Here is a 24,182-nt window from a genome sequence, read left to right on the forward strand (position 1 = left end):
GGTGAGGCGGAAGGCGTGGATATGATGGGACACGCGGACGCGGACGCGGACGCAGAGCCAGACCCGCGTGCGCATGCGGCGATGGCATATCCGATGAGTGGCCTTGGGCCCGTTATGGCACTTAATGATTTCTGCTATAGTACTGGAGTCGCATGATTGAGGATAGTGTCATCGGTTGAGCGTACCACTGTCCACGGATTCGAATTGCGTTCCTGGAAGTGGTGTTGGAGTGCTGAGTATGGGGGTACTCATGATTTTGAAATCAGCGTTATAGGGGCGTTTATGATATCCGACGGATGATGCTCGTATCGCAGTCATTTCGCCTAACAGTCCAAAAGGAGTTGAGGGAAATGTCGTGGAAAGGCCATAATGACACCGGCGGTATTACGGACCATTGCGGACTCGCCACTTCACCTTGTCTCGGACTCACTGACATTACATCTATTTCAAACCCAGAGATCATGTTCATGGCCTGATAATACGATTAAAATATGAACAAGTTTTCAGCATAGATATCAAGCTACGGGAGTATTTCTACGACCGGTGTCGAATTTGGGCAAACAGGGGGAATTATTTCCCCACCATCCAGTCAGAATTAGGTCCGACTTCAGTTTCGGAAGGATTCCCGGTTTGAGGGTGTTTGGTTGAGTCTGGACTTATTTACTTGCCCAAGAAAAAAGCACGTGGGAGCGACGTAAATCGATCTAAATAAAAGTGACTGTTAAAGAAAGGGATACGAACATGGTTGAACTTAAGCTGCCTGCCCCCGATAAACAGGGCTAGCTCCGGTTATGCGGATATGCACAGCTACGGCAAATCCCACGCTGTCAAGGGAGGGAGAAAAGTGTCCCCGCCGATGACCATGTACCGAGCGGTTAGATCTTGTTGTCCGAATGCATATTTCCCGCAGGAGACTAGGGGGTTAAATGATCATGACCTCCTTCGAACAAACCAAGATATTGTTCTGTTTCTAGAAGTTCGAGATGGCATCACTATTAAACACTAATCGTTAGTGGATTGTGGGGAATCAGACCTAAATCAGAGACCCCTGAGATTTGAAGCTTGGCATCTGCGGGCCGTTGGGCTAAAGGGACCTCAAATGCAAGAAATGAGATCTCGCAATCAATTTTTATGAGAAGGTTGTATCGAATGCTTCTCTTTTGCTGATTATGTAGGAGGTAGCTATTTACGTGTGATATTTGTCTTCGTCCCTCACGTTCGGAATAACTACTAACGTAGTACATACCTACCTCGTCGGTCTGGACTGTTTGACACACAGCACATAGACCTCTCATCAACGGCATACGGGATAGCTACCCACGAAGTAACCTGGTCCAATGCTACGCTTAAGCGTTCCGGTATTACTCAACCCTGCATCGACTACTTGACGCTAGACTGCACGATGTATCCCTGGCCGCTGTCAAGGCTCTGTAGCGTACCGTACACCAACCCGCACCAATGCTGAGCTGCTGTGTTACTCCGCAAGATTACCTCCAACGACCTCCACTGATTCGACGGTGACGGGCATCTCACCTCCAAATGATCTCCTACCTTAGCCCGCGATAGCTCCGGCTGCCACCTTTCCCCGCGTACTAGTTGCGCTATCCGTGGCTCCCTGTCAGCACGTCCTTATGTAATTACTTACAAAAGACAACTGCAGAAGTAATTACGCGTCCTATCATTTTGCTTCTGGGGTTAAACAAGATGCGGCCTTGTGTTGATTGCTACCGATTATGCATGTCGGACCCATCCCTTAAAGTCGCCCTACGTACGGAACCTAGGATCTCCATGCATAATTCATATAAAATATATGTCGCCGTCGCCGAGTTAAGCTTTAGATAAATAACCCTGCAGCTACCCGCCAACGCAATTTTTAACGTCCTCTCGTCCCTTGAGCCTTGGCCCCTAGTATTCTAGTGGCGTTTTCACTTCTTGAAGGATCTACTTTCACGCGTACGCCTCTTATTTCTAGTAGATGGAAACATAGGTCAACATGACGGCGACAGACGACATAAAACACTCTTCCGACGAGGCTCGGCCAATGTCTGCAACTTATGAGCGACGCGACGAAAAAGATGCTCACCTTGCTGCTGAGGAAGGCATCGCGGCGACGGACAGGTGAATGATAAAGCTCACTAGATATAAAATGTGCATACACTAAACCTCATCACAGCCTTGGCGAGTCCATCGTCCAATTTGACAGACTAGCCGAGAGAAAGCTTCGGAATAAGATAGACCTAATGGTCGTGCCTACAGTCTCATTCTTATATCTCTTTTGCTTTATCGACCGCGCGAATATCGGTACGCCGCCGCCCCCGGATCTCCCAATCCACTCACTCTAACTAGCTCAAGGCAACGCGAGATTAGCCGGACTAGAAGAAGATCTAGGCATGTCGGGAAACGACTATAATATGCTTCTTTCTATCTTCTTTATCGCTTATATCGTCTTCGAGATTCCGTCCAATTTAGCTTGCAAGGCGATCGGTCCGGGCTGGTTCATCCCATTCCTATGTTTCGGCTTTGGCGTCTGTTCTATGGGGATGGCGTTCGTTCGCAATTTATCGTCGGCTTGCGGCGTCCGCTTCCTCCTTGGTACCTTCGAGGCTGGAATGATGCCTGGCATCTCGTATTACCTTTCGCGATGGTATCGCCGTTCCGAATTGGTCTTCCGGATTTCGCTGTTCATCGTTATGGCTCCGCTAGCTGGCGCATTTGGAGGGCTGCTCGCTTCGGCGTAAGTGATTTTTTTTTCTTTTGGTTTATTAGTCAATTCTTTCGAAGGACAACTGAAAGCAAACGTACTTCTCTCGCAATTATGAGGAAGAGATGAGATCATAAACGAGATTTGGAATTTTGTCGACGTTTATAACCAATCACAACTAACTCATAATCTTATAGCATCCTCAGTCTATCTAACATCGGCAGCGTCACAAGTTGGCGCATGATTTTCCTCGTCGAAGGAATTATTACAATGGGATTAGCCCTAATCGCCTTCGTCACGCTAACCGATCGCCCCGAAACAGCACGCTGGCTCTCGGAGGCAGAAAAGACCTTGGCCATCGCCCGTGTTAAATCGGAAATGCTAGGGCAGACCAAGGTGCTCGATAAGACGGACCGTAATAAGGTCTGGTTAGGATTCTGGAACCCTGTCGTAATAGCGACGGCCTTCATCTTCTTGTTCAACAAGTATGTAACCCCCTTGACTTTTAAGAACTCTTTCGATTATAACGAGTGTTTATGTCGAGTACCATCCACCCCTTCTTGAGCCACAAGCACTAACCCGAATCCCCAGCATCACCGTGCAAGGCCTGTCCGTCTTCGCGCCCACCATCGTCGCCAGCATCTACCCCAGCTACACGACGGTGCAGAAGCAGCTGTACACGGTGCCGCCCTACGTCGTCGGCGCCGCCTTCGAGGTCGCCATCCCGCTGCTCAGCTGGCGCACCGACCGGCGCCAGATCTTCCTCATCGCGACCGCGCCCCTCACCATCATGGGCTACATCATGTTCCTGGCGTCCAAGGACCCCAAGGTGCGGTACGCGGCGACCTTCTTCACGGCCATCAGCACCTTCGCCGCGGGGCCCCTGGCCAACGCGCAGGTCTCGGCCCAGGTCATCAGCGACTCGGCGCGCAGCATGAGTCTGGCCACGAACATGATGTTGGGGAATATCGGCGGCCTCATCGCGACCTGGAGTTATTTGTCTTGGGACGGCCCCGATTATCCGATTGGTAATGGGTTGAATTTGGCGGCGTCGAGCATGTTGCTGATTATTGCGACGGCGACGCTGTTCTGGATGAAGGCGGATAATAAGAGGCGCGAGAAGCTCGATGTGGGCAAGGAGCTGGAGGGCTTGACGCGCGAGCAGATTGAGAGCTTGGAGTGGAAACACCCCGGTTGGAGGTGGAAGCCTTGAATGGGGGGGTGCGGCGAGGTTATATATTTTTCGTGCCTGTCGTTGGTTATCATCTGTTTAGATTGTGGGCGGATTTCTCTATACGTAGGAACGTGTATGTGGTCCTAATCAAGCGAGCGTCTAAAATCGGATTGGGGGTTATGGGTTTAATATCACGAGATATCTATCGTCTATCTTTCATATACAAAAGGTTTCGCTATCTATAAACAGTACCTAGTATGTAATAAGGTGAATGTACAACACATCTGACACAATAAACTCCCTACCCCGACCCACTTTCTTTACGAGGTCGTCTTCACCCTCTTAAACAGTATCTCCTTCGTCGGGTCGGGGAAAGCGTCGGTACCCATCTTCAAGTTAGCGTAGCGCTCGGTCAGGCCGTCGGGCATCTTCATGTCGTAGTCGAGCAGGAGGCGCGCCAGGATCAGCTTGATCTCGTTGGCGGCGAAGAATCTGCCCGGGCACGAGTGCCGCCCGTATCCGAAGTGCATGAAGTCCTTGGTCACCGTCACGAACTGGTGCTGCTCCTTGTTCTTATATCCTAGCAGGTCCTCCGCCGTGCCGTTGCGTAGGTTGAGGAATCGGGCGGGGTCGAATACCTGTTCGGTGTTAGTTATTGAACCTGCACGATTCTTAGGTAGATAGGTAGTTAAAGAGGATTCTTACCTCTGGGTTCCGGTACACTTCGGGGTCATGCACGGTAAGGGCATGCGGACTCTCGATCATGTAGCCCGCCGGTAGGTGAGTGCCGTCGCTTAGGGTCACGGGCTTGGCGACGTAGCGCTGGAATCGGATCATGCTTCCCGGGTTCATGCGCTGCGACTCCTTCATGACGCTGTCTAGGAACTTCATCTCGAAAAGCGCGTGGCTCGTCATGACGCCGTTGTTGGCCGCGAGGACGGTCCTGATTTCTTTCCGTATTTCCTCGATGACGTCGGGTCTAACCACAAGGTCGTAAAGGCTATCACGATAGGGTTAATATAGGTATCACTAAGTTAGGGAGGGGTTTGGAGGGGAAGGAAATGAAGTAGCTTACATCATGGTAACCGTCAACGTCGTGGTGTGAATAGCAGCCATGCTCAAGTTCAACTGCGTCTCGGCGAGGTTGTCGTCGGATAGACCGAACTCGTCAACCTTATTCAACATCCATTGCAGGGTGTCATCAGGCAACTCCTGGCCGGCAGCCATGGCCGCGCGCCGCTTCTCAATGACGGGTCGGAGGAAGGTGTGCGCCTTCTTGCGATCGGTGAACAGCTGGTCGACTTCGGGGGTGAAGTATCGGCCGAGCCAGCGCCACCGCCGGCTCCACTGCTTTAGCTTGGTCACGGCGTTGATGAAGTCCAGGGTGTACCCAATGCTAGCCTTCAGGTAGTCCTCCGATCGACATAGCTCCGGTCCGATGAAGATAGCCCCCGAGATGGTAGCCACTATGGTCAGCATCGTCTGGTATGCTACTACTGGCGTCCACTCGTCGGCAGACTCCGGCAGGTTCTCGCGGATTGTGCGAGCAGTCTCCTCCGAGAGGCGCGGGTTGATGCGCACTTTTAGGACCTCTTAGTTACATTTCCAAATCGACCTAAAACAAACAGATTGTGGGAAAGTGTCTTACCCAAGCTACGGGTCAAGTCGCCGCGGATAACGTGAATGAGAAATTCAGTCTGCCGAATGTCTCCCATGCCGAGATGCTTTTGCTCGTTCATCTATATTTTGCATTAGTGCATCCCATCTAAAACCATCATGGGGAACCGCTCTAATTCGTACAACGTCGAAGGCCTTGTTGATGTCGATAACATCATCCGGAAGCCGCCTGACTTCCTCCATGAGATTCCGCGGCAAGACGATACGGTCGCCTATGTAACATGTTAGCATCTTCTTCGTCCGTCCGAGCTATCTCCGCCGGAAAAAAACCGCTGTATTCGTACCATCGAGTCCGGTTAACATGAACGCCTTGGATTTGAATAGATCGTATCCTTTCTTGTAGAATTCGTAGCCGTTGGTGATGAATGCCTTCCTACGCTTCTCGGCGTTTCCGACCTCTTTGCCTACCAGCGGTATATTCACATTATCGCTATCTCCGACCAGTAGAGACGCGACGAATGCGGCGACGAGTATCGCAGCGACGGACGCTAGGACGGGTCCTCGCTCCTCGACTACTTTTGCGATGACATCCATCGTGATATCCATCGTAGTTTGCTACTGCTACCGAAATCTAGGTATGCAGCTAAGTATGTAGAAGCAACTTTTCTAGGACAACAAGAGAAGATCCAAAAGTTCGTGGGCGGTGTGACATATGTAGTCTCTGCTTGTCCAATGGTATGTTATCTAATACGTCTTCTGTGCCGTATGTACTACAAGGGAACGAATCCAACGAAGAAGATACATAGTACGTTCAAATACGAAAACGAATAGAAATCAGAAGTATCGAAACTCCAGGTGAGTCTAGAGCGACGGAATCAACCCAGTCAGCAAAAAGAAGGGTATTATGTAGGTAGGCCCCTTGCTTCATCCCTGACATGGAAATTTCTCGGGTCGAAGAGGGTGTCCCCACCGAGGCCGAATTCTTAGGGAAACAGAGAGGATCCATTCGGCAGTACTTTTCTCTGCGACTAAAATGGTTGCTTCGTGGATGATCCCCGCCTACCTTACCTGACAAGCTCGTTGGCTTGACTTGCCCCATGTGGGTAAATTCGATTTCCTTTAGGTGAATGGTGAAAAGTAGGGTATTGTTTGGTTTTCCACTCCAATTAGTCTAGCTTCGAGACGAGCCGAGCGGTAATACCAGGGTCCCATTGAATCAATAAGGGACGCTGCAGTGGAACACGGCTCAGTCAAAAGCCGAGTTGGTGTGTTGGAGAGTGGCTCAGCACAGACGATCGATGCAGATGATTTTAAAATCGTTAACATTTGACGCCAGCCAATTACCATGCGCCGTACAGATTAATCTTGTTTCCTACCTAATTATTAATCACGAAGGATTCGACTATAATCACCTCCATACTAGTTGACCCCACAGTCACAGCCGCATTTCGACCAGACTCTGAAAACAGGCTTCAAAGCTCAGCCCTGACACAGGCTAGTATGAGACCAAGGCAGTTTTCCGTGCATTAGAGCTTACGGGGAAGTGAACTGGCAAGGATCGCGAAGCGAACACTCGCTAGTGTAGATGGGGCATCTAGATATAAGTACCAATGCCAAAGTTGGGAATTGTAAGCCATGCCTATTCAAGAAATGCTCCATTAAATCCGAGGTATAACTCACATGTACGCGCCTATGCTTACATATCAGCTGCTCTCTCTACTATCAACTAAAGACGAAGGCGTCATTAGAGTCTAGCCAACAGCTTCCTAGGTAATTTCACGATACATTGTTCGTACTCAGGAAGTCATCGAAAAGTCCCTTACATGATCCATGCTGTGACTTGTGCCAAGCTTGATCGCGTTGATCGCCTAGGGCTGTTGTGGGCCATGTTCAGCCACCACGCCGATACCAGGTAACCAATTACAATTAAGTTTCAGACAGACCCAGTTCATTACCAGCCAGGAGGAGGCCCAGGAGGCCCAGGAAGTTGGAACACTCATGCCATATCTCACGTGACTCTTCAAGCCGCGTACTGCATAGGTAAGAACGCATACCAGTGCCACGAACCTAGCTTCTCTTCATTGTCTTCCATTTCACATACAGGGAATAGCCTTGAACTCGAGAGCCCAATCGTTACAACCCTCCTCCGCATGCCTCCAATGGCAATCACCACAACCGACGGCTGCATCGAGGCCAAGGACGAAATGGTATACCTAGGTGCCAATCGTGAATGAGTATGGTCGATAACCGAGAGGAAATCCGTACCACGTTATCCCTTTAGTTGGCATAAGACTACAGCTCCACCACGATTAACAACTGTACTTCCAACAACCCCTAAGCTCCATTGGCACCCACAAAGGCTTACTTCTAGTTGGTTAGACGCCTCTGAAGACCACTGTGGGAGCCTCAACGCTCACGGGTTTAAAGGGCCTGTGCTATCGCCGATGTACAGTTACCGGTTTTGTGGAGACTGTAGTCGTATGCCAATGAAAGGGATACCCTTTGCAAGTGATCCAGGATTGATCGTAGCTAAGGTCATTGTCGTGCCCTTTTTCTACTTGGTTACGGCCTGATTCAGGGGTTTGAGTCGAAGCTAGGATTCTCCTCGTATCTAAAGTCCCATTAGTTATTTCAAGGCGGTCGATTTCTGTATCCAGGTATAAGCCGGTATCATCAAACAACATTGTATTTACCTGTTTGTTTGAGGGCCCTAGTCTCTATACTCCAAGTCTCAATGATATTATCAGACACCACGGCCAAAAATTGCGGGTCATTATAGTATATCATCGATTGAGTCAACCCCTGAGTTTCTCTACACAACTTCATTTGGGGGCATCCAGTCGATACATCCCAAATATAAAAGTCAGAACCCCATGCTCCGCCCAAAATCTTCGAGTAGGCTATATTCGGCGTTTGTTGGGAAGGCGTTAATATCACCGCCGCAGCTAAAATCTTGACGGCACCCTTGCTTAACGCCAAGGCCAACAACATTGAATCATGTGAGAAGGCACTCGCTAGATTTATATGGGATTCCGAACGATCCTTGCAGCTTGTCCGTTTCCACATCCCAAATTCTGGTCTGGCTTTCTGTGCTTGAAGCTAAAAGTTCCAAGTTGTGAGAAAACATCACTGAGTAAACACGCTACTCATGGGTCTCAAGTGTTCGTTGGAGAGATTGTATTTCCACATTCCAAATTTTGATACCATAGTAGCCTTGTCCCGAGGCTAGAAGCTTTAAATCATGAGAGTGCAATCGATATGGCTGTATTTTAACAGTGAAAATTTGATGGAGGGACCATGTTTCTGTATCCCAAATTTTGACGGTTCTATCATCTAACGCCGACGCCAAAGTTTTGGAGGTAAGGCTTGAAGCACACGTTCCCAGGTAGGTATGTAAAGTATGGGGTATCGAGTTTTCTAAGAGCAAGAATTAGTGACATGACAGCAGTGCTGATGATTTGAAAAAGATTGCTATGCGGCTCTAAAGCTCCGTGACGTGTGTCAACCCAAGCTCCCTTCAACGATACCTCATGCTTGTCAGGTACGTAGGTACCTACCTGTACGAATAGGGGTAATATATTCCATTTAAAACAAAATCGTGTTAGACGAATACCTCAATATCGCTTATGTTCATACTACGGCTTTCCGCAAGTATTACAAATCATTGGAAAACGATTGCCTTTAAATTGCTTTCTAGGTCCAAGTAGAAGCATCGAGTGTCAGATTAAGGTTGATCATCAAAAGAACGACATTTGTAAGATGTGAGCTGTGCAAGATAATAGGTATGATTCAAAAATGTAGTTGGGCCCAGTTGGCACCGAGATCTTGATATTTCCAAGGCGAAGGCGCTAAGATTAGTCAGAAGAAGCGACGTTACGTCATTTTCATAGCACCGAAAAACGCGGGGTGTAAACGCGGGGTGTGTGTTTAGTCGGTCGCTGTAGCCCCCGGGCAGGGGGTTGCCGGTACGGAAGAGCGCCGACATGGACCATTATTGGTCATCATGGCCATTGAATTGCTATGTTCGTATCATATTGACGTTGAGACCTGGCAATGGTCGGAATGTCGCTTCTAATGAATTACGATAAATATCATGTTGCTCCTCTTTCGTTTTTGTTTTCTTTGTTGTATCTCACAAGATATTCATTGTTCATCATAATCACTTAACTACCTATCTTTTCAAGTTTCGATCTTACATCATAATCCAGTACTATCCAGCAACCATTCAGCAATTATCAGCAACTTTCAGCGATTTTCAGCATCTATCATCATGTCTCGCGCACTCCTAATTACCGGGGCCACTGGAAAACAGGGCGGCGCTGTTGTGAACGCACTAAACAATGCGAATGCCGATTTCGAAATCCTAGCTCTCACGAGAGATTCTCAATCGGCATCCGCTCAACGACTCCAACGAAAATTCCCTAAGATCAAGCTCGTGACGGGAAATATGGATGCACCCGACGATATCTTCGCCAAAGCCAAGGAGTTAACCAAGGCACCTATCTGGGGAGTCTTCAGTGTACAGCAGGCAATTGGCGGTGGTGCTACCCACAAAACTGAGGAGGTGCAAGGGAAGGCCCTGATTGATGCATCGCTCAAGAATGGCGTCAAGTATATGGTCTACTCTTCAGTTGACAGGGGCGGCGACAAGTCGGATGATAGCCCGACGGATGTCCCACACTTCAGCAGCAAGCACAACATCGAACAGTACCTCTATGAGAAGACAAAGGGTGGAGAGATGCAATGGACTGTTCTTCGACCCGTCGCCTTTTTCGAGAACCTCGTGCCGGGCTTCATGGGCAAAGTCTTCGCCACGAGCTGGAAGATCACTTTGGAGAAGAACCAGAAACTGCAGCTGATCGCCACCAGCGACATTGGGTTTTTCGCCGCCCAGGCTTTCCTGAAACCGGAGGAGTATAAGAATAAGAAGATCAGTCTGGCAGGTGACGAACTCACTTACGACCAATTTGCGGCTGTCTTCAAGGAGAAGACCGGTGATGAACTACCAACGACGTTTCATTTCATTGCGGCTTTTATCAACTGGATGGTCAAGGAGCTCGGATATATGTTCAGATGGTTTCGCAATGTTGGATATGGTGCGGATATTGCATCTTTAAAGAAGATGAATCCCGATCTCAAGGATTTTGGTACGTGGCTAGCTCAGGAAAGTTTGTTCAGGACTCGACCTTAAGTCGGGGGCCTGCGTGGGATAATATAATATAAGAATAGACAATTTGCGTAAATAACAACGGCACTCGCTTCAAATTACACGTCCCAATTGATGTGATTGTGACATAGAGATAAGATATCTACATAGGTACCCTGCCGAATCCTTCCGACTTTCCGGTACCGTAGTCACTTGAACCGGGGGTAGAGTGACAAATCGCGTAATGCCGAAGTCGGCTCTCGACCGTTGCCCCGCGAACTCCGTGCCCAGCCGGCCATTGCCACACCGGCTTTCTTCTTCCTAACTTTATCTCCTGTGAAGAATACAAAAAAAAACTAATTGCTTATTGGATATATTAGCAAACCGAACCCTGTCTGGAAAGAAGGTTAAGCTAAATGTTTGAGAAATTTCAAAAGTCCCTGAAGTGGTTTTACCATGAATTCGGACTCGCTGCTATCCATGAGACTGGCCTTGATGCCTACCTCATTATTCTGGCGCGAACTTGTCGCATGTTCGCCTACGGAACCAACGCGCTTATCTTAGGTATGAGCTTGGGGTAGACGATGGCTTCATCTGTACCGTTTCTGTGATTTTAACAAACTTTGTAGGCATATTTTTCTCCTCCCTGGGGATATCCGATCATCAGATTGGCCTGTTCATGACATTTACGTTACTGGGCGATGTAATATTGGGAACTCTTCTTACGCTCGTTGCAGATCGCCTTGGAAGACGAAGAATCATGATTGGGGGTTCTTTGATGATGATACTAAGCGGCGTAATATTTGCGCTTTTTGAAAACTTCTGGATTTTGCTACTCGCTGCAGTGATCGGTGTTATTAGTGTCACCGGCGGCGATTTTGGTCCCTTCAGAAGTATAGAGGAGTTGGTTATATCCTCCCCACGGCGTTACATGTCATTAACAATCCTTAGGTCAATGATTTCGCAACTCACCACTCCGGCAACAAGAGCGGACGTACTATCGTGGCATGTCACCATAGCCCTGTTTGGATCTTCTTTAGGAAGCGAGTTATCAGGACGAATTCTTCACTTCCTACAGAATAAAGATGGATGGTCAGATGTCGATGCATACCATACCTTGTTCTGGGTATACGCGATAATGGGTGTAGTGAATCTTGGACTGGTTTTGCTGTTGTCCGATGCGTGTGAGCTCTCACAGGCGAAGAAAACTTATACACAAGTCCCACAGGAAGATACCGTACGGAATACCAACGATGGCACTGAGAGCCCTGCAGAACCACCTCCTGAGGATTCGGCCACAGATCGAAACCCTCAGAATTGGATCATTCGGAGTCTCAAGTGGTTTTCAAACCAACTAGCTCAAATATCGCCAACAACTCGATCGGTGATGTATAAACTATGGTTCTTACTGGCTGTCGATTCGCTGGCTGATGGTATGGTGCCATATTCTTTGACGAATTACTACATGAATGAAAAGTTCCACCCTCGAAAGTCGACTCTCGGCGATGTTACCTCGTTCAGTTACTTTCTTGGAGCGATTTCAGCGTCATTCGCCGGCCCCCTGGCCCGAAAGATTGGATTAATCAACACGATGGTGTTCACGCATACTCCATCCTCGACTGCCGTTTTGCTCTTCCCGTTTCCTCCTTACCTTTGGATGACGGCGGGATTGCTGCTCGTTCGTGCAGGATTGAATAATATGGACCAGGCGCCACGGGCAGCATTCATCGCCGCAGTAGTCAAGCCGGAGGAGCGAACAGCAGTAATGGGCATCACAGCTACGGTTAGGACATTAGCCGCTACGACCGGGCCTACGGTCACGGGCCTTCTGGCCGCGAGTGAGCGTTTTTGGATTGCATTTGTCGCAGCCGGATGTTTCCGACTGTCATACGACTTTGGTCTTTACGCCATGTTCGTGAATATGAAAATCAACCAACATGAGAACAAACCGGTCGACTTGCCCAGTGGACACGATGCAAGGCGTATTCCCGACGAAGAGATGGAGCTAGAGAGCCTAGCTGATACGGTTGATACTGACAGCGGTAGCGAGGATTCAGGCTCCCTGCAGTTAAAGCCCGACCCTGTCCGCCTCGAAGTTCCTGATGGAAATCAAAGAATTCGAAGCAGAAGTCCACGTCGGGAAAGATATATAGACAGTTAGGATCCATACTTACTACGGGCATTCAATTGCTTTTTGTTTTTGAAGATGGGTGGATTTCGAAGATTATGTTCGTTTGGGGATTAAAGCATAACGGCATATAACTCCGCTACACTAGGGCTTTGGCGCATCGGACATGATTTTAGCCGGTCATAGTTTAACTCCTAGACAAATATATATGCTCTATTTGAGTATGATATTCGGACATGGCGATATCCGAATTCCTTAAGTCCCCAGTCAGAATTCACTAATAACTGATAACGTCATTTGCGGCATGATAATTGACCCGACATTTGCCTTGGCTGCTTGGTTAGAGAAAGCAATTTGAAGCTAGATACGTTTCCTAGTTTGCCTGAATGTTCCGTACTTGCCTCTTATAAAAACTCATCTCAAGCTCGCGCAACTTGTGCAATTCACGATCTCTTCTGTACCGCATCACACGAATATTACTTCTGAAACATGGCGTCCACGGCTGCAGTGATCGGTAGCACAGGCCTCACCGGGTCTCACATCTTGTCGACACTTCTCGGTCTCGATGCCTTCAAGACCGTCTACACCATCTCTCGCCGAGCTCCCGCAGCAGAGTCGCCTAAATTGACCGCTACCGTCGAACCCGACACAACCAAGTGGGCATCCAGCCTATTCTCCGTCACGCCACCGCCGTCCGTAGTATTCTCCGCTCTGGGAACCACGCGAGCTCAAGCCGGCGGCCTCGCGAACCAATGGAAGATCGATCATGACCGTACGTCGCAACCTACCTACCCCTCGCGCAATTGCCATGAAACATAACAAGAAAACACAACATAAATAGAACGAGATAAAATAAAACTGACCACATCCATCATCCACAGTCAACATCGAGCTCATAAAAGCCTCCCGCACCGCCGGCGTCAAGACCTTCATCTTCGTATCCAGCGCCGGCACGCGCGGGCTCCTGAGCGCCTACATCCCCTACTCGAAGATGAAAATCGGCGTCGAAGACGCCATCCAGGCCGCCGGCTTCGAGCAGGCCATCATCCTGCGCCCGGGCTTGATCATGGGCAAGCGCGAGGTCGAGCACGCGGGGGGCCCGCTGATGAATACGCTCGTGCGCTCCCTCGGCAGGGTCAGCCAGGCCGCGCAGGACGCGTTCGGCCAGGAGTCCGAGGTCATTGCGCGCGCGGCCGTGCGGGCTGCTGTGCTGGCGGCGGAGGGGAAGGCGCCGGGGAAGGTTTGGGTGCTGGAGCAGGGGGATATTGTTAGGCTTGGGAGGGATGAGTATAAGGCTTAGTTATGCTCAGGTAGGTAGGTTTAGGAGAGGAGTTGGAGATGGGGAGAGAGAGAGAGAGCCAGAGGATTAAGGCTTCTGCTCTTTCTCGCGGTCGCGAATTGCTTTTTCCTTGGGTGAGCTTGGCGTTTGGTTCTTGGGCTTTCGTATGCGTCGATAATGGGGGTAAAGAGAGTGAGAAGAAGGAGGGGAAGGGAAGTTCGAGAGCAATTCAGATGCTGTAAAACCGACGCGACGATGGTCGTCATGCGGCTCTAAAAGCTTCGCCCTCTAAGGCTAGGTAGGTTTTGGGTATTGGGACGATGTGACTGCCCTTGCCTACTTACTTTCTGGATATATGGCTCGCTATTGGCTGGTTTATACGACGTAAGGAGTCTTGGGTAGATCGTGTCCCCACTGTCGGACTCTTTCACCAGATCAGTACTACCAACCGTTAAATACAGGAACGAATTCCCTTTTATTCGACTTGGTGTTTCTTGCTCTTTTTTCGGAAGGGTTTACGTGCAGATGCGCTAAGGGTTTTGTGCACTGGTTCTTGGCAATATCGTTGTCTGGTAAGCAACGACCTATCATGATGGATTCCAGTTATTTTACACTTACAGTCACTTCAGTCAAGCCGCGGTCAATTTATTAAAAAATCTCGAGATTTAACCCTTCGCTATAGTACGTATCACGTTAGATCTAGAGCTTCTTCATTTGTCTATTCGGAGCACCTCTCAGTCACGACACTAGTATTCCTCAAGCCTCATAATCTCGATCCACGCGATAGTCACTTCTTCTTCCCCATAAACGCCTCCACAATCCTCCTAAACTGCGCACGCCGCGGCTCCTCCGTCACATCGAACCTATCCTTCACAATACCCACCGGAATCTCCTCATCCCCCCTCGTCAGCCCCGCCCACGCCTCGTCCAAGAACTGCTCAAGGGGAATCCCGATATTCCCCTCCCCGATAGCCACCAGCTCCTTCTGCTGCGAGTGCAGCTCCGTCTGCACGGCCGGCGGCAGGATCTCTATGACCTCGATGTGCTGGCTTTTCGCGTCGTAGCTGAGCTGCGCCCGGATCGACCAGAGCAGCGAGTGCAGCGCCGCCTTCGTCGCGCAGTAGTTGCCGCACCGCGGCAGCGGGACGAGGGCTAGGCCCGATGTCACGCCGACTAGGGCCGCCGGCTTGGGGGCCAGCGATTGTAGGTGTGGGAGTAGGTACGTGATCAGGTATAGGTAAGAGGTGTAGTTCGTGCCCAGCTCCTGCATGGTGCGGGGCAGGTCGATGGCCGTAGGCTTGGTGAAGTCGAGGGTGCGTTGGATACCCGAGTTGAGGATCACGGCGTCGATGAGGGGGTACGCGGTGGTGATTCTGAGTGCGGCAGTCAGTTTGGAAGCTCTTTGGGCGTTTCCTCGGTTGTACGGTTGTAGGGGCGTACACTCACTGTTGGACCCACGCCTCGATCTTGTCGAAGTCGGTAATGTCGAATTGCGATGCCGCCGCCTTTTCGGGGCCGTGCTTGGCTACGAATGCGTCGAGCCTCTCCTTTCGGCGGCCGACGCCAATGACGAAGATGCCATTCTCGATCATGCGCTCGGCTAATGCCTGGCCGATGCCCGCCGTGGCGCCGATTAGGAGCACGTTTTTGTACGGAAAAGACATTTCTCTTTCTTATATCAATAATTAACATCTACGACTCAATTGGGATTTCGAGGCGTGCCTGATGAGTTTGAAGCGATGATAGCACTGGAAATAGTCGACGCTGGCCTGTTTACAGACCCAGTTGATTATCCCAAGATCGTTAATTCGCCTACCGGTAGCATTTTACGGTTCAAGTCAAGGCACCTAGGTGTTCAAACGGGGTAACACCAGATTCCATAAGGTATCCGTCCGGGAAATTCATTCGGTACCTACCTGGTATGTAGCCGTCTACTCCCACATGGATTCATGGATGCTACTTGATCTTAGATAACCCCACACGAAGCTGCAATATCGACGATCCGAGGGGGGAACATTGAACCACATCGGCAGCTCTCATCCGACGATGATTGGAGAAGCAAGACGTAGTTCCTAGGGAGTAGCATTGCCGAGCTCTCCTCACGAAAACCTGGTCCGACCCCAATTCGGTAATCACGAGACTTACCCAGCGACCCTAGGTAAAGGCGATTACCTGTTTGAAACCTCGCATTTTACACCGAATACTAGACTATACACCGCATTCAATAGATTTACTATTGTGCTTCCATTCTCCAAGAGGTATCTTGAAGGGTCATGTAAATTAATATTCCTACCCACCGTTCTTGGTATATGCAATACGAAACTTAGATAGATTCAAGTTGATCTCTGGTTCTCCTGAAGCCAGTCTTTCCATTGCTGATCTCTCAAAATCGAACGAACCCTGGCTTTGAGCCATTTAGTGTTACCCCAAAACCCCCAAGAAGCCTGGAATCTCAGCCAGTCCACCAGCGCCGTCTCCCAATGCCGAACGAAGACATCCCACTCATATATTTGAGTGCGTCCTCGAGAGTCTTTGAAGTCACTGACCAGTCTCGAGTGGTAGTACTTCAAGAGTTCCTTCTCACCCTCACCCATCAGAAGCTCGTTTGGGATGTAGCCCCCGTCCATGAGTAACCTTAGGGGCACCGAACACGTAAATAATTTAGCCAAGTCACAAGCACCGAGTCCGAGACCGACATATTGGAAATCGTAAAACGCAACCTTGTCACCGGAGACGGTAGTAAACAAGTTCTCGGATTTGACGTCTCCGTGAATGAGTGTCTCATACTCTCGGCCACGCGGAGTCAGAAAGTTGGCTACCAGCTCGGAGATCGATTGACCTCCGGGAGTAGTCGGCTTAGTGAGGAGACTAGACCACTCCGAATCGCCTTCGGCAAGCGATGCGTACTCTTTTCGCCGAGTGGCAAGATATGTATAGCCTCCATTAAGCCACAACGTCTTCCCAGGAGAAGTGCCCCTGGTTCTTCTCTCTGCCTCCTTGAGCGGCGGAAGGAGGAATTCTTCAAGTGTATCGGGTACCAACTTCCGAGTCGTTCTATGAAAACTAGATAGCCAATCCAATGCAGCAAAGACCTGCTTCACATTGAGTTCTGATCGCTTTTCTCCGGCAATTGGGAAAAGGGGTCTTAGGTCAGAGATGACTACAGTAATGAGTTAGTGTCGAAAAGTTCAAGGCATATTGACGCATCAACAGTGGATCTGAGCCGTGAGTTTCATGGTAATATTATCCGTGAAACTCTTAACTCTTTTCTTTTCCCTTCTAGGAGGGACGAGTAGTAAAGAAAGGAGCTTCGATTAAAATTCCCGGGAAAGGGGGGGTTACATACTCGTCGCAGTGATACCCCCGAGAAGCTCAGCACCAGGTTTCCCGCTTGCCTCGCGCGTAGTAGCGACACAATCAGCCACAGGAGTTTCATCTTCCAGAAGCGGTGCCACGGAGCTGTAAAAATACTGTTCTACCTCATAGCTCATGAGTTTTCGCAAATGGCCTTCATCCATAGAATCCAGATGCGCCTGCGGAGGCGCAATATATTTCAGTATCAGTGGATATAATTCCGCTCTCGTCTCATCTTGGTCTCGAGCTATGAGTTCGTAAATATCGCCGTAACCAGCCCAAAGTGTTTGCACCTTGTTCAAGGAGACTACCTCAAGAGAATGCCAAGATAACATGACAGCAGCCACGCGCTCGGGCTCGATAGCGGGTTTAGGGGCAGCATTGCGGCGCATAACGGTCCATATGAAGACTAGAAGAGCTAAAAGCTTGATAATTGTACTGTTTCTCATTAAGTTAATTTTCGAAATGACACGAAGATAGATTTGAACAGTGTTAGCGGTGTGATTCGATGTTGGTGAACTAGCTAGACCCATAATACCCATAAATACAACCCTACTAATATTCTGTACACTAAGACCGGACCGATGCAAGGGCTTAATAGCTGCTAGTATCTAACTCCGTCGTCTTTTGAACTTCATAACAGTCCAATCCTATCCATATCTTCTTGCTATTGCTTCGGAATGACTGGAATACATGAGACTTTGCAAGTTATCACCAATGAATTGCCGACTAGAACTGGATTTGGTGGGGTTAAAGGGGAATATGTAGGTAAGTGTCTGCTTAGTAACTGCTTAACTCCGAACAAGGACTCACGTTGATACCTAAACATGTAGCTACAATGAGTTAGATATTAAAAGTTAACACATGCCTCACGGCAAGGTATTGTCCCAAATACTGCTTGCACCGACCCTACTCTCCCATCCTACTTTCTTCCCACTATCCTTCATCACGTTATGCTTGATACGCTTCTCCTCCCCCTTTCTCAACAAGAACCCATTCTCCTCAAAGGCGACAATGACCTCGTCGGCGTCGTCCTCCTCCAAACTCACCCAAGTCCAGATACTCGTCCCTTTTTCAGCCCTGATCACAAATTCCTCGGTGCTATTGTCGTGTTCGACGGTGAGTCCAGGGTCTACCAGCGCAGCGGAGGCCAGGGGAGTGGGTGTCCACCAATTGCTATGCGTATAAGTCTTAGTCGCCTCAGAGTTCGGTGGTGTCCCCGACGCCGTTAGATTCGCCACAAACACGACGTCTCTCGCGTTGAGAGTTGAGTTCGATTTAAGCTCGCCAATATTCAGTGTTGCCAATAATGTGGCATTCAACCCTCCGACAATAAAGTTCACCTCTTTTGCCTCCGTACCAATATTGGCTGCTGTGCCGTCCCAACTAACCCATCCAAGATTCGCCGTGCCTTTCACTTCATCCCATAGGTCGCTTACCGCATACACTTCCAAGATGCCAGTCGTAAGATTCCACAACGGCGCGATGATAACATCTTGGTAAATATCCTTGGCAACGCTATGCAGCACCTTCCACCTGCCGTCGTACTCAATCCCCGCCCACGTCGGCGCCTGCCAGATATCCTCGAGCTGCCAGTACAGGCTGCCGAGCTGGTGCTCCGGCCTCCCGGACCCGATGCGGTAGAACTGGATCTGGCTCTTATAGTAATCGGCCTGGAAGATCTGCGTCGTGTGGATCCAGGCCGAGAAGTTGGCCAGGGGATCCGTCTTCGCCGGCACGGGATAGTACAGCTGTGCCGCGACGGTCATCTCCCCCATGCCCTTGCTCGAGTTGGCGAAGTTCGACGTGTTGAGCCCGCCGGCGGGGTAGTGGTGGTTTCGGAGAACGATCGTCGAACTGTTGAAGTGTAGATCTTCTTTCGAGACGGCCTGTTTCCACGAGTTGATGCTTGGCATGCTGTGGAAGCCGAATTCGTTTGCGAACCGCCCCACCGGATAGCTAGACGTGTTGAATGCCTGGTCCGCGTGGTAATTGTAGTGATCAGAATCACCGTAGATCTCTCCAGGCGTAGCGTTATTGTAGCGCTCGGCCATTGGGATCGAGTTGTTGAAATCGAGCGACAGGTACCCATTCGATGTGCTACTGGGGGTGTACGAGATACTATGGCTGTTGCCATAAACAGCTGGCAGAAGTGTACGTAAGAACAAGGTCTCATACTCCTGCTGGTAGCGATAATATTCAGGTGTATTTGGTGTAAGGGCTCCAAGTTCGACAGATTCAAGCTCGTTTCCACCAGCCCAGAGAGCTAGCGACGGGTGATGGTTAACACGCCGGACTTGGTAGACAGCCTCTAAACGGCAATTCTCGAGGAAATCCGGATCGACGGGATACAGGGAATCGCTGTACTCGAATTCTGACCAGAGCAGAATACCCAACTCATCCGCAATGTCATACATGAAATCGGGAGAGTATGCACCACTTGCCCAGACGCGAAGCATGTTTTGATTCCCGGCAACGGCGGAGTTGAATAATTGACGGATTCTATCAGGCGTCACCCGCGGCCAGAAGGCATCTGGCGGAATGAAGTTGCTCCCTTTGGCGTAGAATGGCTGGCCATTTATTTCAAAATGCCAGTTGTTCCCTGGAGCTATTCCCTTAGACAGCTCTTCTTCTGAAATGGCACCCATATTTAGAACAATCGTTCGAAATCCGGTTCTCTTCGTTACCGAGGTTAGAATCTTGCCTGGTCCCGACACTATTTCAATCGTAATGTTGTAAAGATCCTGCGATCCTAGTCCATTTGGCCACCAGAGCTTGTAATCATCTGCGGCAAGGACAGCCAAACCAGTAATAACATCTCCATCGTTCGTAATGTTAGACAAAGCTCCGCTGCTCACTTCTTCCTGAGTGTCAAGGTCAACAATCTTGAAATTCATACCAGAGCCTTCCGGCACGGTACCGATCACGTCGACGCTGGCATTCAGTACCCAGTTGGCAGTCTGGTCAGGTGGAAGATTGTTCAATTGGCCTTCACGATATATGTCCAACAATGAATTGCGAGAATAGATCTCGTCCCCGCCAAGTTGAAGAGCCCATGCCTTCTGCCAAATTCCCGCTGGAGCAAATGCTGGTCCCCAATCCCAACCAAAGTCCGACTGTTCCTTCCGAATAAATTGCCTGTGAGTGAATTCGAACAACCCTTCGATCCCCCACGGCCAGGTCTCCTGACCAGGTTCATTCGCAATCTGTTCGGCAATTCTTGGGGCGCTGCCAAAATGAACTCGGAGCTCTGGGGGGCTTGACGCGCAGCCAGATAGAATATCGGTGACGTTAAAAAAGTATTGACGGAATTGATTGTTCGTATTTGCCACAGGCTGAGAGCAGAGTCGGATATCAGCAAAAGTATCGAGTCCGTTGAAGAGAAGAATCGTGCTAGTATCCTCCGCCGACGATGGTACCAGAAGCTTAGAGGTATAAGTCCAATTTGACAAGGCGATCCATCGCAAATCGAAATCGTTAAGTCCGTAATACGGGTCGTCTATCACATTTGACGCATATAGATCCAGGTGCACATGAGACGGGACTTTTCCAGGGACCGATATATTCATGCCACCATTCTGAAGCGTCCAATTTGCGTCGGACAAATCGACGATGTTGACGCCAATGGCATCGACAATTAAAGATGCCACGGCGACAAGAAGGGCAAGATACATGTTGACTATTGTTGTTACCGAGACAGGTCTAACCTAACAAGCACCACTTTTCGACCTAACCAGGGCCCCGTTGACTTTTATAATACCTGATAAGCATGTTCGGGACATAATATGCCGTGCAACGAACGGTGTAACAAGCCATCGTGGGCGGAGAACGCAATTATCATTTATACAGCTCCAGGGCGGTCCGATATAGTCTCTTTGTATGATGGCGGATGCTACGGGTTGTCATGGGTATGGATCTTGGAATGAGGGGAAATGATGTAGATGTCCCGCTCTCTGCCCGGATCAGGGACCCTTGCTCTCCTCGCATGTAGACAAAGAGCATTTGAGCTTCTTATCTTGGATAAAGCTATGTCATCGATAGAAACTATAGCTTTTTTCGAATAGAATCGGCATCTTAGCGCCACGACTTGGTAGCACATTCAGCTTGAATGGCATTAAGTAACCCCTTTCAGCCATTTAAGCCGAGACGGCCTCTTCAAGGGTAATCTGCGACTATTCGCGTAAATATATAAAAGCGTGTTCAAATAAGATGTCCGTCATCCGTAAATAAAGGTCCTAACTTGAAATTTGGCAGTTAAATCAAATTCGAATACGTCAACACCATCAGTATGTCAAGCTTAGAAATCAGGTACCTAAGTAAGATAACCCGCTCGACCTGCTACATGTTATAAGGCAAGGTGAATATACAAACTAGACGAACCTTGGGATAGGTATTTTGGCTACCAGGTAGACACTAAGGTCAATGCAAAGATTAGGGGGTAAACTTTAGGTGTTATAATTAACTAAACCATAGGTACCTATCCGTACGCTGTAGAATAAACTGTGGTTTATAACTAGAGTCGCACTTCTGGTTTTCAACCAAAATTCCATCTGAATACGCATTTGCCAGCTATTTTGCTGAATACAGGGAAACCTCCCACAAGGACAAAACCTGTAAAATATTCTGGAATATCCCATATCTCTTCCTCCTCTGTTCCTCCCCTGTTCCTCCCCTGTTCCTCCTCTATACCGCAACGTATTTTCGATCGATTTGGTCCAAGTACTGATCTTCTTCCGGGTGGCTTGAAAGTCATGTTGATTTGAATAAGGTCGTGGCCAGTCTAGTGGTTGACGTCTTTTTTTTTTTTTTTTTTCGTGTGTCGTTGTTGTCGTTGTTGTCGTTGTTTGTGCCTATTATTTTATGTGTCCTTCTGACGTAATGAGTCCCAGGTTCTTAGCCCAAAGGACACTGCGGCCTTGACTGGACGCTGGTGCATAGTGTTACCAGGAAGAGGCGCTCTGTCTGGGCGGGCTGTCGGCTGAGCTGGTGACAAGCCCTCGTGCTCCGGCGCTGGTCCGCTTAACTATTGTAGTTCGAGCTCCGGCTCGGTATATCCTTGATCGGAGCGTCCTGGAGGGTTTGCTTTGATAAACCGTCCTCGGGCGTCGCGTAATCGAGCGCCTTTCTTGCCGTTCCCCATTGGGTGGGCGAGTGATAGTAGTAGATGATCCGAATCGTGCCCGTTAAACGGAGAGGTGCTACGTAGATGAAACTTGTAGCTTCTTGCATAATTCCGTCGTTTTTTTCCCCCTATCTGCTAGGTTCGTATCGTGATAGGTGTCAACTTGGTTGCGAGCAGCCTTTGTCTCATCCTTTGAAGCGGCCAATTCTTTCATTTGTACCGCGGCTTCCCGTCTAGATGCATCTAGGTCGTTTTTCAGACCATTGGCCCGCATCTGTTCGACACTGCGAATCCACGAAGCCTAGTGGTGAGCTTCATCATAGTCGTTATTGATGTTGTATTATTCGCTTCGTATAATAGGCTGAAACGGTATCCCTTTTCCTGCTGGTGTGCTATGCCGTGTGACCATGATGATTGCGGAAGCGTCAACGCAAAGAGGTCGTATTAATCAGGTTGTATAATTAAATTTAGGTCGACACTTAGATAATGGATTAATGGATGAGGTAGCGTCGGTCGACGTGGCGGCAATCCAATCGTAAGTGGTTCTCTTGCTGTTATAGTTCGAGTTTGTAGAGAGTAACAATGGTGTTGGTCGTAGCGTAGAATAGGGTCTGAATTTTATTGGTAAATGCCCCATCTGTTGTAGTTTTGCCAACAATTTTGCATCTTCGACTCTTTGGGCTTAAGCATTCGAACAACAGCAGGGTTCGTCCAGCGCGTAGCGAAGCGTGTACATTTCGCCATGTCGTAAAGGAGACCTTTCAGGCTCTCCTGTGTCATCCGCAGTCGTCTGGGGGTCTTGTCGAACTCCTTAAGTGTCGACGAGGGGACAACAAACGTTCCGGGGATGTATACCCAAGATGTCTCCGGCTTTGGGAAACGCCCTCCGTCGGCGAGCTGGAGGTGTTGCTGGTCGTAGAAAGGTTTCTCCGAACCAGCAAATGCGCGGAAGAATTCACGACGCTTGCACTTGTGGTTAAATTGCTTCCATGGTGGAAGATAATTGTTTTCCCAGCTAGAGCTATAAGCTGAGACGGTGGTGATAAGGAAGTATTTGTAATCATTCGAGTGCTCTAGAATGATAACTGGGTGCTTTGTTGCTTTCGTGTGTAGGTATCCGCTTTCTATTAATGCGTCGTATTCTTCTATTGAGAATTCATCTACCCCTTTAAGGAAGGCGATGTCTCCATCTTGCCAGTGGTGTGTTGTTGTTTGTTGTTTTTTCTGTTCGTAGTAGCAGGAGAGCTTCGTATATTTTGTGTGTCGTGCCATATTTATGTTAATTTAATTGGTGTTTTTTATGTTTATGAATTGTAGGGTTTGGCAGGTGATCGACAAGATGCTGTTATTTCGAACGATTTTTGGGAAGCTGTTAAGCTAGACAAGATGAGCAGCGAGGATGAATGCTTTATATAGAAAATAGAAAGAAGAGAAGAAATTTTGACGAAGGGCGGGTTACGGCCAGGTATTTATACCCAAATTATTGCCCCCTTCGTGGCGCCTAAGTTTGTAGCTGAAGTCCATCTGATCAAGTCAGACTCCTGAGTCCAGAGACCCGGCGTTAACGTTGACGACTCGAAGCATACTAGGTAAGTGCCTAGATAATTATGGATTTTCCGGGCATGAAAAGACTGTTTTAAGTTCGATGTAAGGCGCCATAA

General features: G+C 49.0%; 10 protein-coding genes across 10 annotated transcripts; 4 read left to right on the plus strand and 6 right to left on the minus strand.

Moving 5' to 3' along the window:
* Positions 1 to 1,649: 1,649 nt before the first annotated feature.
* On the plus strand, positions 1,650 to 4,055 carry F4807DRAFT_29371 (putative MFS transporter). Its single transcript, XM_047994854.1, has 5 exons — positions 1,650 to 2,118; positions 2,174 to 2,301; positions 2,353 to 2,734; positions 2,899 to 3,186; positions 3,293 to 4,055. Exons 1-5 carry the CDS (start codon positions 1,994 to 1,996, stop codon positions 3,912 to 3,914), a joined length of 1,545 nt encoding a protein of 514 aa, XP_047855759.1. The 5' UTR covers positions 1,650 to 1,993; the 3' UTR covers positions 3,915 to 4,055.
* A 51-nt stretch (positions 4,056 to 4,106) lies between these two features.
* On the minus strand, positions 4,107 to 6,734 carry F4807DRAFT_419466 (cytochrome P450). The gene is made up of 6 exons (XM_047997418.1): positions 5,837 to 6,734; positions 5,676 to 5,764; positions 5,524 to 5,614; positions 4,951 to 5,455; positions 4,581 to 4,875; positions 4,107 to 4,513 (listed from the first exon to the last, which is right to left on the minus strand). Exons 1-6 carry the CDS (start codon positions 6,096 to 6,098, stop codon positions 4,196 to 4,198), a joined length of 1,560 nt encoding a protein of 519 aa, XP_047855760.1. The 5' UTR covers positions 6,099 to 6,734; the 3' UTR covers positions 4,107 to 4,195.
* A 1,157-nt stretch (positions 6,735 to 7,891) lies between these two features.
* Positions 7,892 to 9,288, minus strand: F4807DRAFT_419472 (uncharacterized protein). The gene is made up of 3 exons (XM_047997419.1): positions 9,050 to 9,288; positions 8,186 to 8,909; positions 7,892 to 8,103 (listed from the first exon to the last, which is right to left on the minus strand). Exons 2-3 carry the CDS (start codon positions 8,556 to 8,558, stop codon positions 7,928 to 7,930), a joined length of 549 nt encoding a protein of 182 aa, XP_047855761.1. The 5' UTR covers positions 8,559 to 8,909; positions 9,050 to 9,288; the 3' UTR covers positions 7,892 to 7,927.
* A 120-nt stretch (positions 9,289 to 9,408) lies between these two features.
* On the plus strand, positions 9,409 to 10,757 carry F4807DRAFT_419476 (NAD(P)-binding protein). Its single transcript, XM_047997420.1, has one exon. It carries the CDS (start codon positions 9,763 to 9,765, stop codon positions 10,681 to 10,683), a length of 921 nt encoding a protein of 306 aa, XP_047855762.1. The 5' UTR covers positions 9,409 to 9,762; the 3' UTR covers positions 10,684 to 10,757.
* A 216-nt stretch (positions 10,758 to 10,973) lies between these two features.
* F4807DRAFT_29453 (MFS general substrate transporter) lies at positions 10,974 to 13,023 on the plus strand. Its single transcript, XM_047994860.1, has 2 exons — positions 10,974 to 11,541; positions 11,590 to 13,023. The coding sequence occupies exons 1-2, from the start codon at positions 11,318 to 11,320 to the stop codon at positions 12,797 to 12,799; spliced, it is 1,434 nt and encodes a 477-aa protein (XP_047855763.1). The 5' UTR covers positions 10,974 to 11,317; the 3' UTR covers positions 12,800 to 13,023.
* Position 13,024: 1 nt separating this feature from the next.
* On the plus strand, positions 13,025 to 14,076 carry F4807DRAFT_29469 (NAD(P)-binding protein). Its single transcript, XM_047994862.1, has 2 exons — positions 13,025 to 13,538; positions 13,648 to 14,076. The coding sequence occupies exons 1-2, from the start codon at positions 13,256 to 13,258 to the stop codon at positions 14,064 to 14,066; spliced, it is 702 nt and encodes a 233-aa protein (XP_047855764.1). The 5' UTR covers positions 13,025 to 13,255; the 3' UTR covers positions 14,067 to 14,076.
* Positions 14,077 to 14,571: 495 nt separating this feature from the next.
* F4807DRAFT_29520 (putative NADP(+)-dependent dehydrogenase) lies at positions 14,572 to 16,068 on the minus strand. Its single transcript, XM_047994868.1, has 3 exons — positions 15,768 to 16,068; positions 15,492 to 15,717; positions 14,572 to 15,418 (listed from the first exon to the last, which is right to left on the minus strand). The coding sequence occupies exons 2-3, from the start codon at positions 15,707 to 15,709 to the stop codon at positions 14,833 to 14,835; spliced, it is 804 nt and encodes a 267-aa protein (XP_047855765.1). The 5' UTR covers positions 15,710 to 15,717; positions 15,768 to 16,068; the 3' UTR covers positions 14,572 to 14,832.
* Positions 16,069 to 16,378: 310 nt separating this feature from the next.
* Positions 16,379 to 17,791, minus strand: F4807DRAFT_458818 (phosphotransferase enzyme family protein; the record flags this gene model as incomplete). Its single annotated transcript, XM_048001267.1, has 2 exons — positions 16,379 to 17,205; positions 17,392 to 17,791. 2 exons carry the CDS (start codon positions 17,789 to 17,791, stop codon positions 16,379 to 16,381), a joined length of 1,227 nt encoding a protein of 408 aa, XP_047855766.1.
* Positions 17,792 to 17,898: 107 nt separating this feature from the next.
* Positions 17,899 to 21,482, minus strand: F4807DRAFT_419493 (glycoside hydrolase family 2 protein). The gene is made up of 2 exons (XM_047997421.1): positions 18,233 to 21,482; positions 17,899 to 18,167 (listed from the first exon to the last, which is right to left on the minus strand). Exon 1 carries the CDS (start codon positions 21,071 to 21,073, stop codon positions 18,269 to 18,271), a length of 2,805 nt encoding a protein of 934 aa, XP_047855767.1. The 5' UTR covers positions 21,074 to 21,482; the 3' UTR covers positions 17,899 to 18,167; positions 18,233 to 18,268.
* A 1,630-nt stretch (positions 21,483 to 23,112) lies between these two features.
* F4807DRAFT_466562 (uncharacterized protein) lies at positions 23,113 to 23,793 on the minus strand (the record flags this gene model as incomplete). Its single annotated transcript, XM_048002405.1, has 1 exon — positions 23,113 to 23,793. The coding sequence occupies one exon, from the start codon at positions 23,791 to 23,793 to the stop codon at positions 23,140 to 23,142; it is 654 nt and encodes a 217-aa protein (XP_047855768.1). The 3' UTR covers positions 23,113 to 23,139.
* Positions 23,794 to 24,182: the final 389 nt, after the last annotated feature.

This window comes from Annulohypoxylon truncatum (assembly GCF_022578515.1).
Source record: "Annulohypoxylon truncatum strain CBS 140777 unplaced genomic scaffold F4807scaffold_10, whole genome shotgun sequence".
In the NCBI taxonomy this organism is placed as follows: domain Eukaryota; kingdom Fungi; phylum Ascomycota; class Sordariomycetes; order Xylariales; family Hypoxylaceae; genus Annulohypoxylon; species Annulohypoxylon truncatum.

What these genes read in the sequence shown, in the direction of transcription:
- F4807DRAFT_29371 (XM_047994854.1), top strand. Translation starts at nt 1,994, where the DNA reads ATGACGGCGACAGACGACATAAAACACTCTTCCGACGAGGCTCGGCCA. An exon ending in GGAGGGCTGCTCGCTTCGGC is followed by an intron (nt 2,735 to 2,898) that starts GTAAGTGATTTT and finishes ATAATCTTATAG; the next exon opens with CATCCTCAGTCTATCTAACA. An exon ending in TTCATCTTCTTGTTCAACAA is followed by an intron (nt 3,187 to 3,292) that starts GTATGTAACCCC and finishes CCGAATCCCCAG; the next exon opens with CATCACCGTGCAAGGCCTGT.
- F4807DRAFT_419466 (XM_047997418.1), bottom strand. Translation starts at nt 6,098, where the DNA reads ATGGATATCACGATGGATGTCATCGCAAAAGTAGTCGAGGAGCGAGGA. An exon ending in CGACTTGACCCGTAGCTTGG is followed by an intron (nt 5,456 to 5,523) that starts GTAAGACACTTT and finishes AGGTCCTAAAAG; the next exon opens with TGCGCATCAACCCGCGCCTC. An exon ending in ACGTTGACGGTTACCATGAT is followed by an intron (nt 4,876 to 4,950) that starts GTAAGCTACTTC and finishes CTATCGTGATAG; the next exon opens with CCTTTACGACCTTGTGGTTA.
- F4807DRAFT_419472 (XM_047997419.1), bottom strand. Translation starts at nt 8,558, where the DNA reads ATGTGGAAACGGACAAGCTGCAAGGATCGTTCGGAATCCCATATAAAT. An exon ending in TAGGGCCCTCAAACAAACAG is followed by an intron (nt 8,104 to 8,185) that starts GTAAATACAATG and finishes ATGGGACTTTAG; the next exon opens with ATACGAGGAGAATCCTAGCT.
- F4807DRAFT_419476 (XM_047997420.1), top strand. Translation starts at nt 9,763, where the DNA reads ATGTCTCGCGCACTCCTAATTACCGGGGCCACTGGAAAACAGGGCGGC.
- F4807DRAFT_29453 (XM_047994860.1), top strand. Translation starts at nt 11,318, where the DNA reads ATGACATTTACGTTACTGGGCGATGTAATATTGGGAACTCTTCTTACG. An exon ending in CCCTTCAGAAGTATAGAGGA is followed by an intron (nt 11,542 to 11,589) that starts GTTGGTTATATC and finishes AACAATCCTTAG; the next exon opens with GTCAATGATTTCGCAACTCA.
- F4807DRAFT_29469 (XM_047994862.1), top strand. Translation starts at nt 13,256, where the DNA reads ATGGCGTCCACGGCTGCAGTGATCGGTAGCACAGGCCTCACCGGGTCT. An exon ending in ATGGAAGATCGATCATGACC is followed by an intron (nt 13,539 to 13,647) that starts GTACGTCGCAAC and finishes CATCATCCACAG; the next exon opens with TCAACATCGAGCTCATAAAA.
- F4807DRAFT_29520 (XM_047994868.1), bottom strand. Translation starts at nt 15,709, where the DNA reads ATGTCTTTTCCGTACAAAAACGTGCTCCTAATCGGCGCCACGGCGGGC. An exon ending in ATCGAGGCGTGGGTCCAACA is followed by an intron (nt 15,419 to 15,491) that starts GTGAGTGTACGC and finishes TGCCGCACTCAG; the next exon opens with AATCACCACCGCGTACCCCC.
- F4807DRAFT_419493 (XM_047997421.1), bottom strand. Translation starts at nt 21,073, where the DNA reads ATGTATCTTGCCCTTCTTGTCGCCGTGGCATCTTTAATTGTCGATGCC.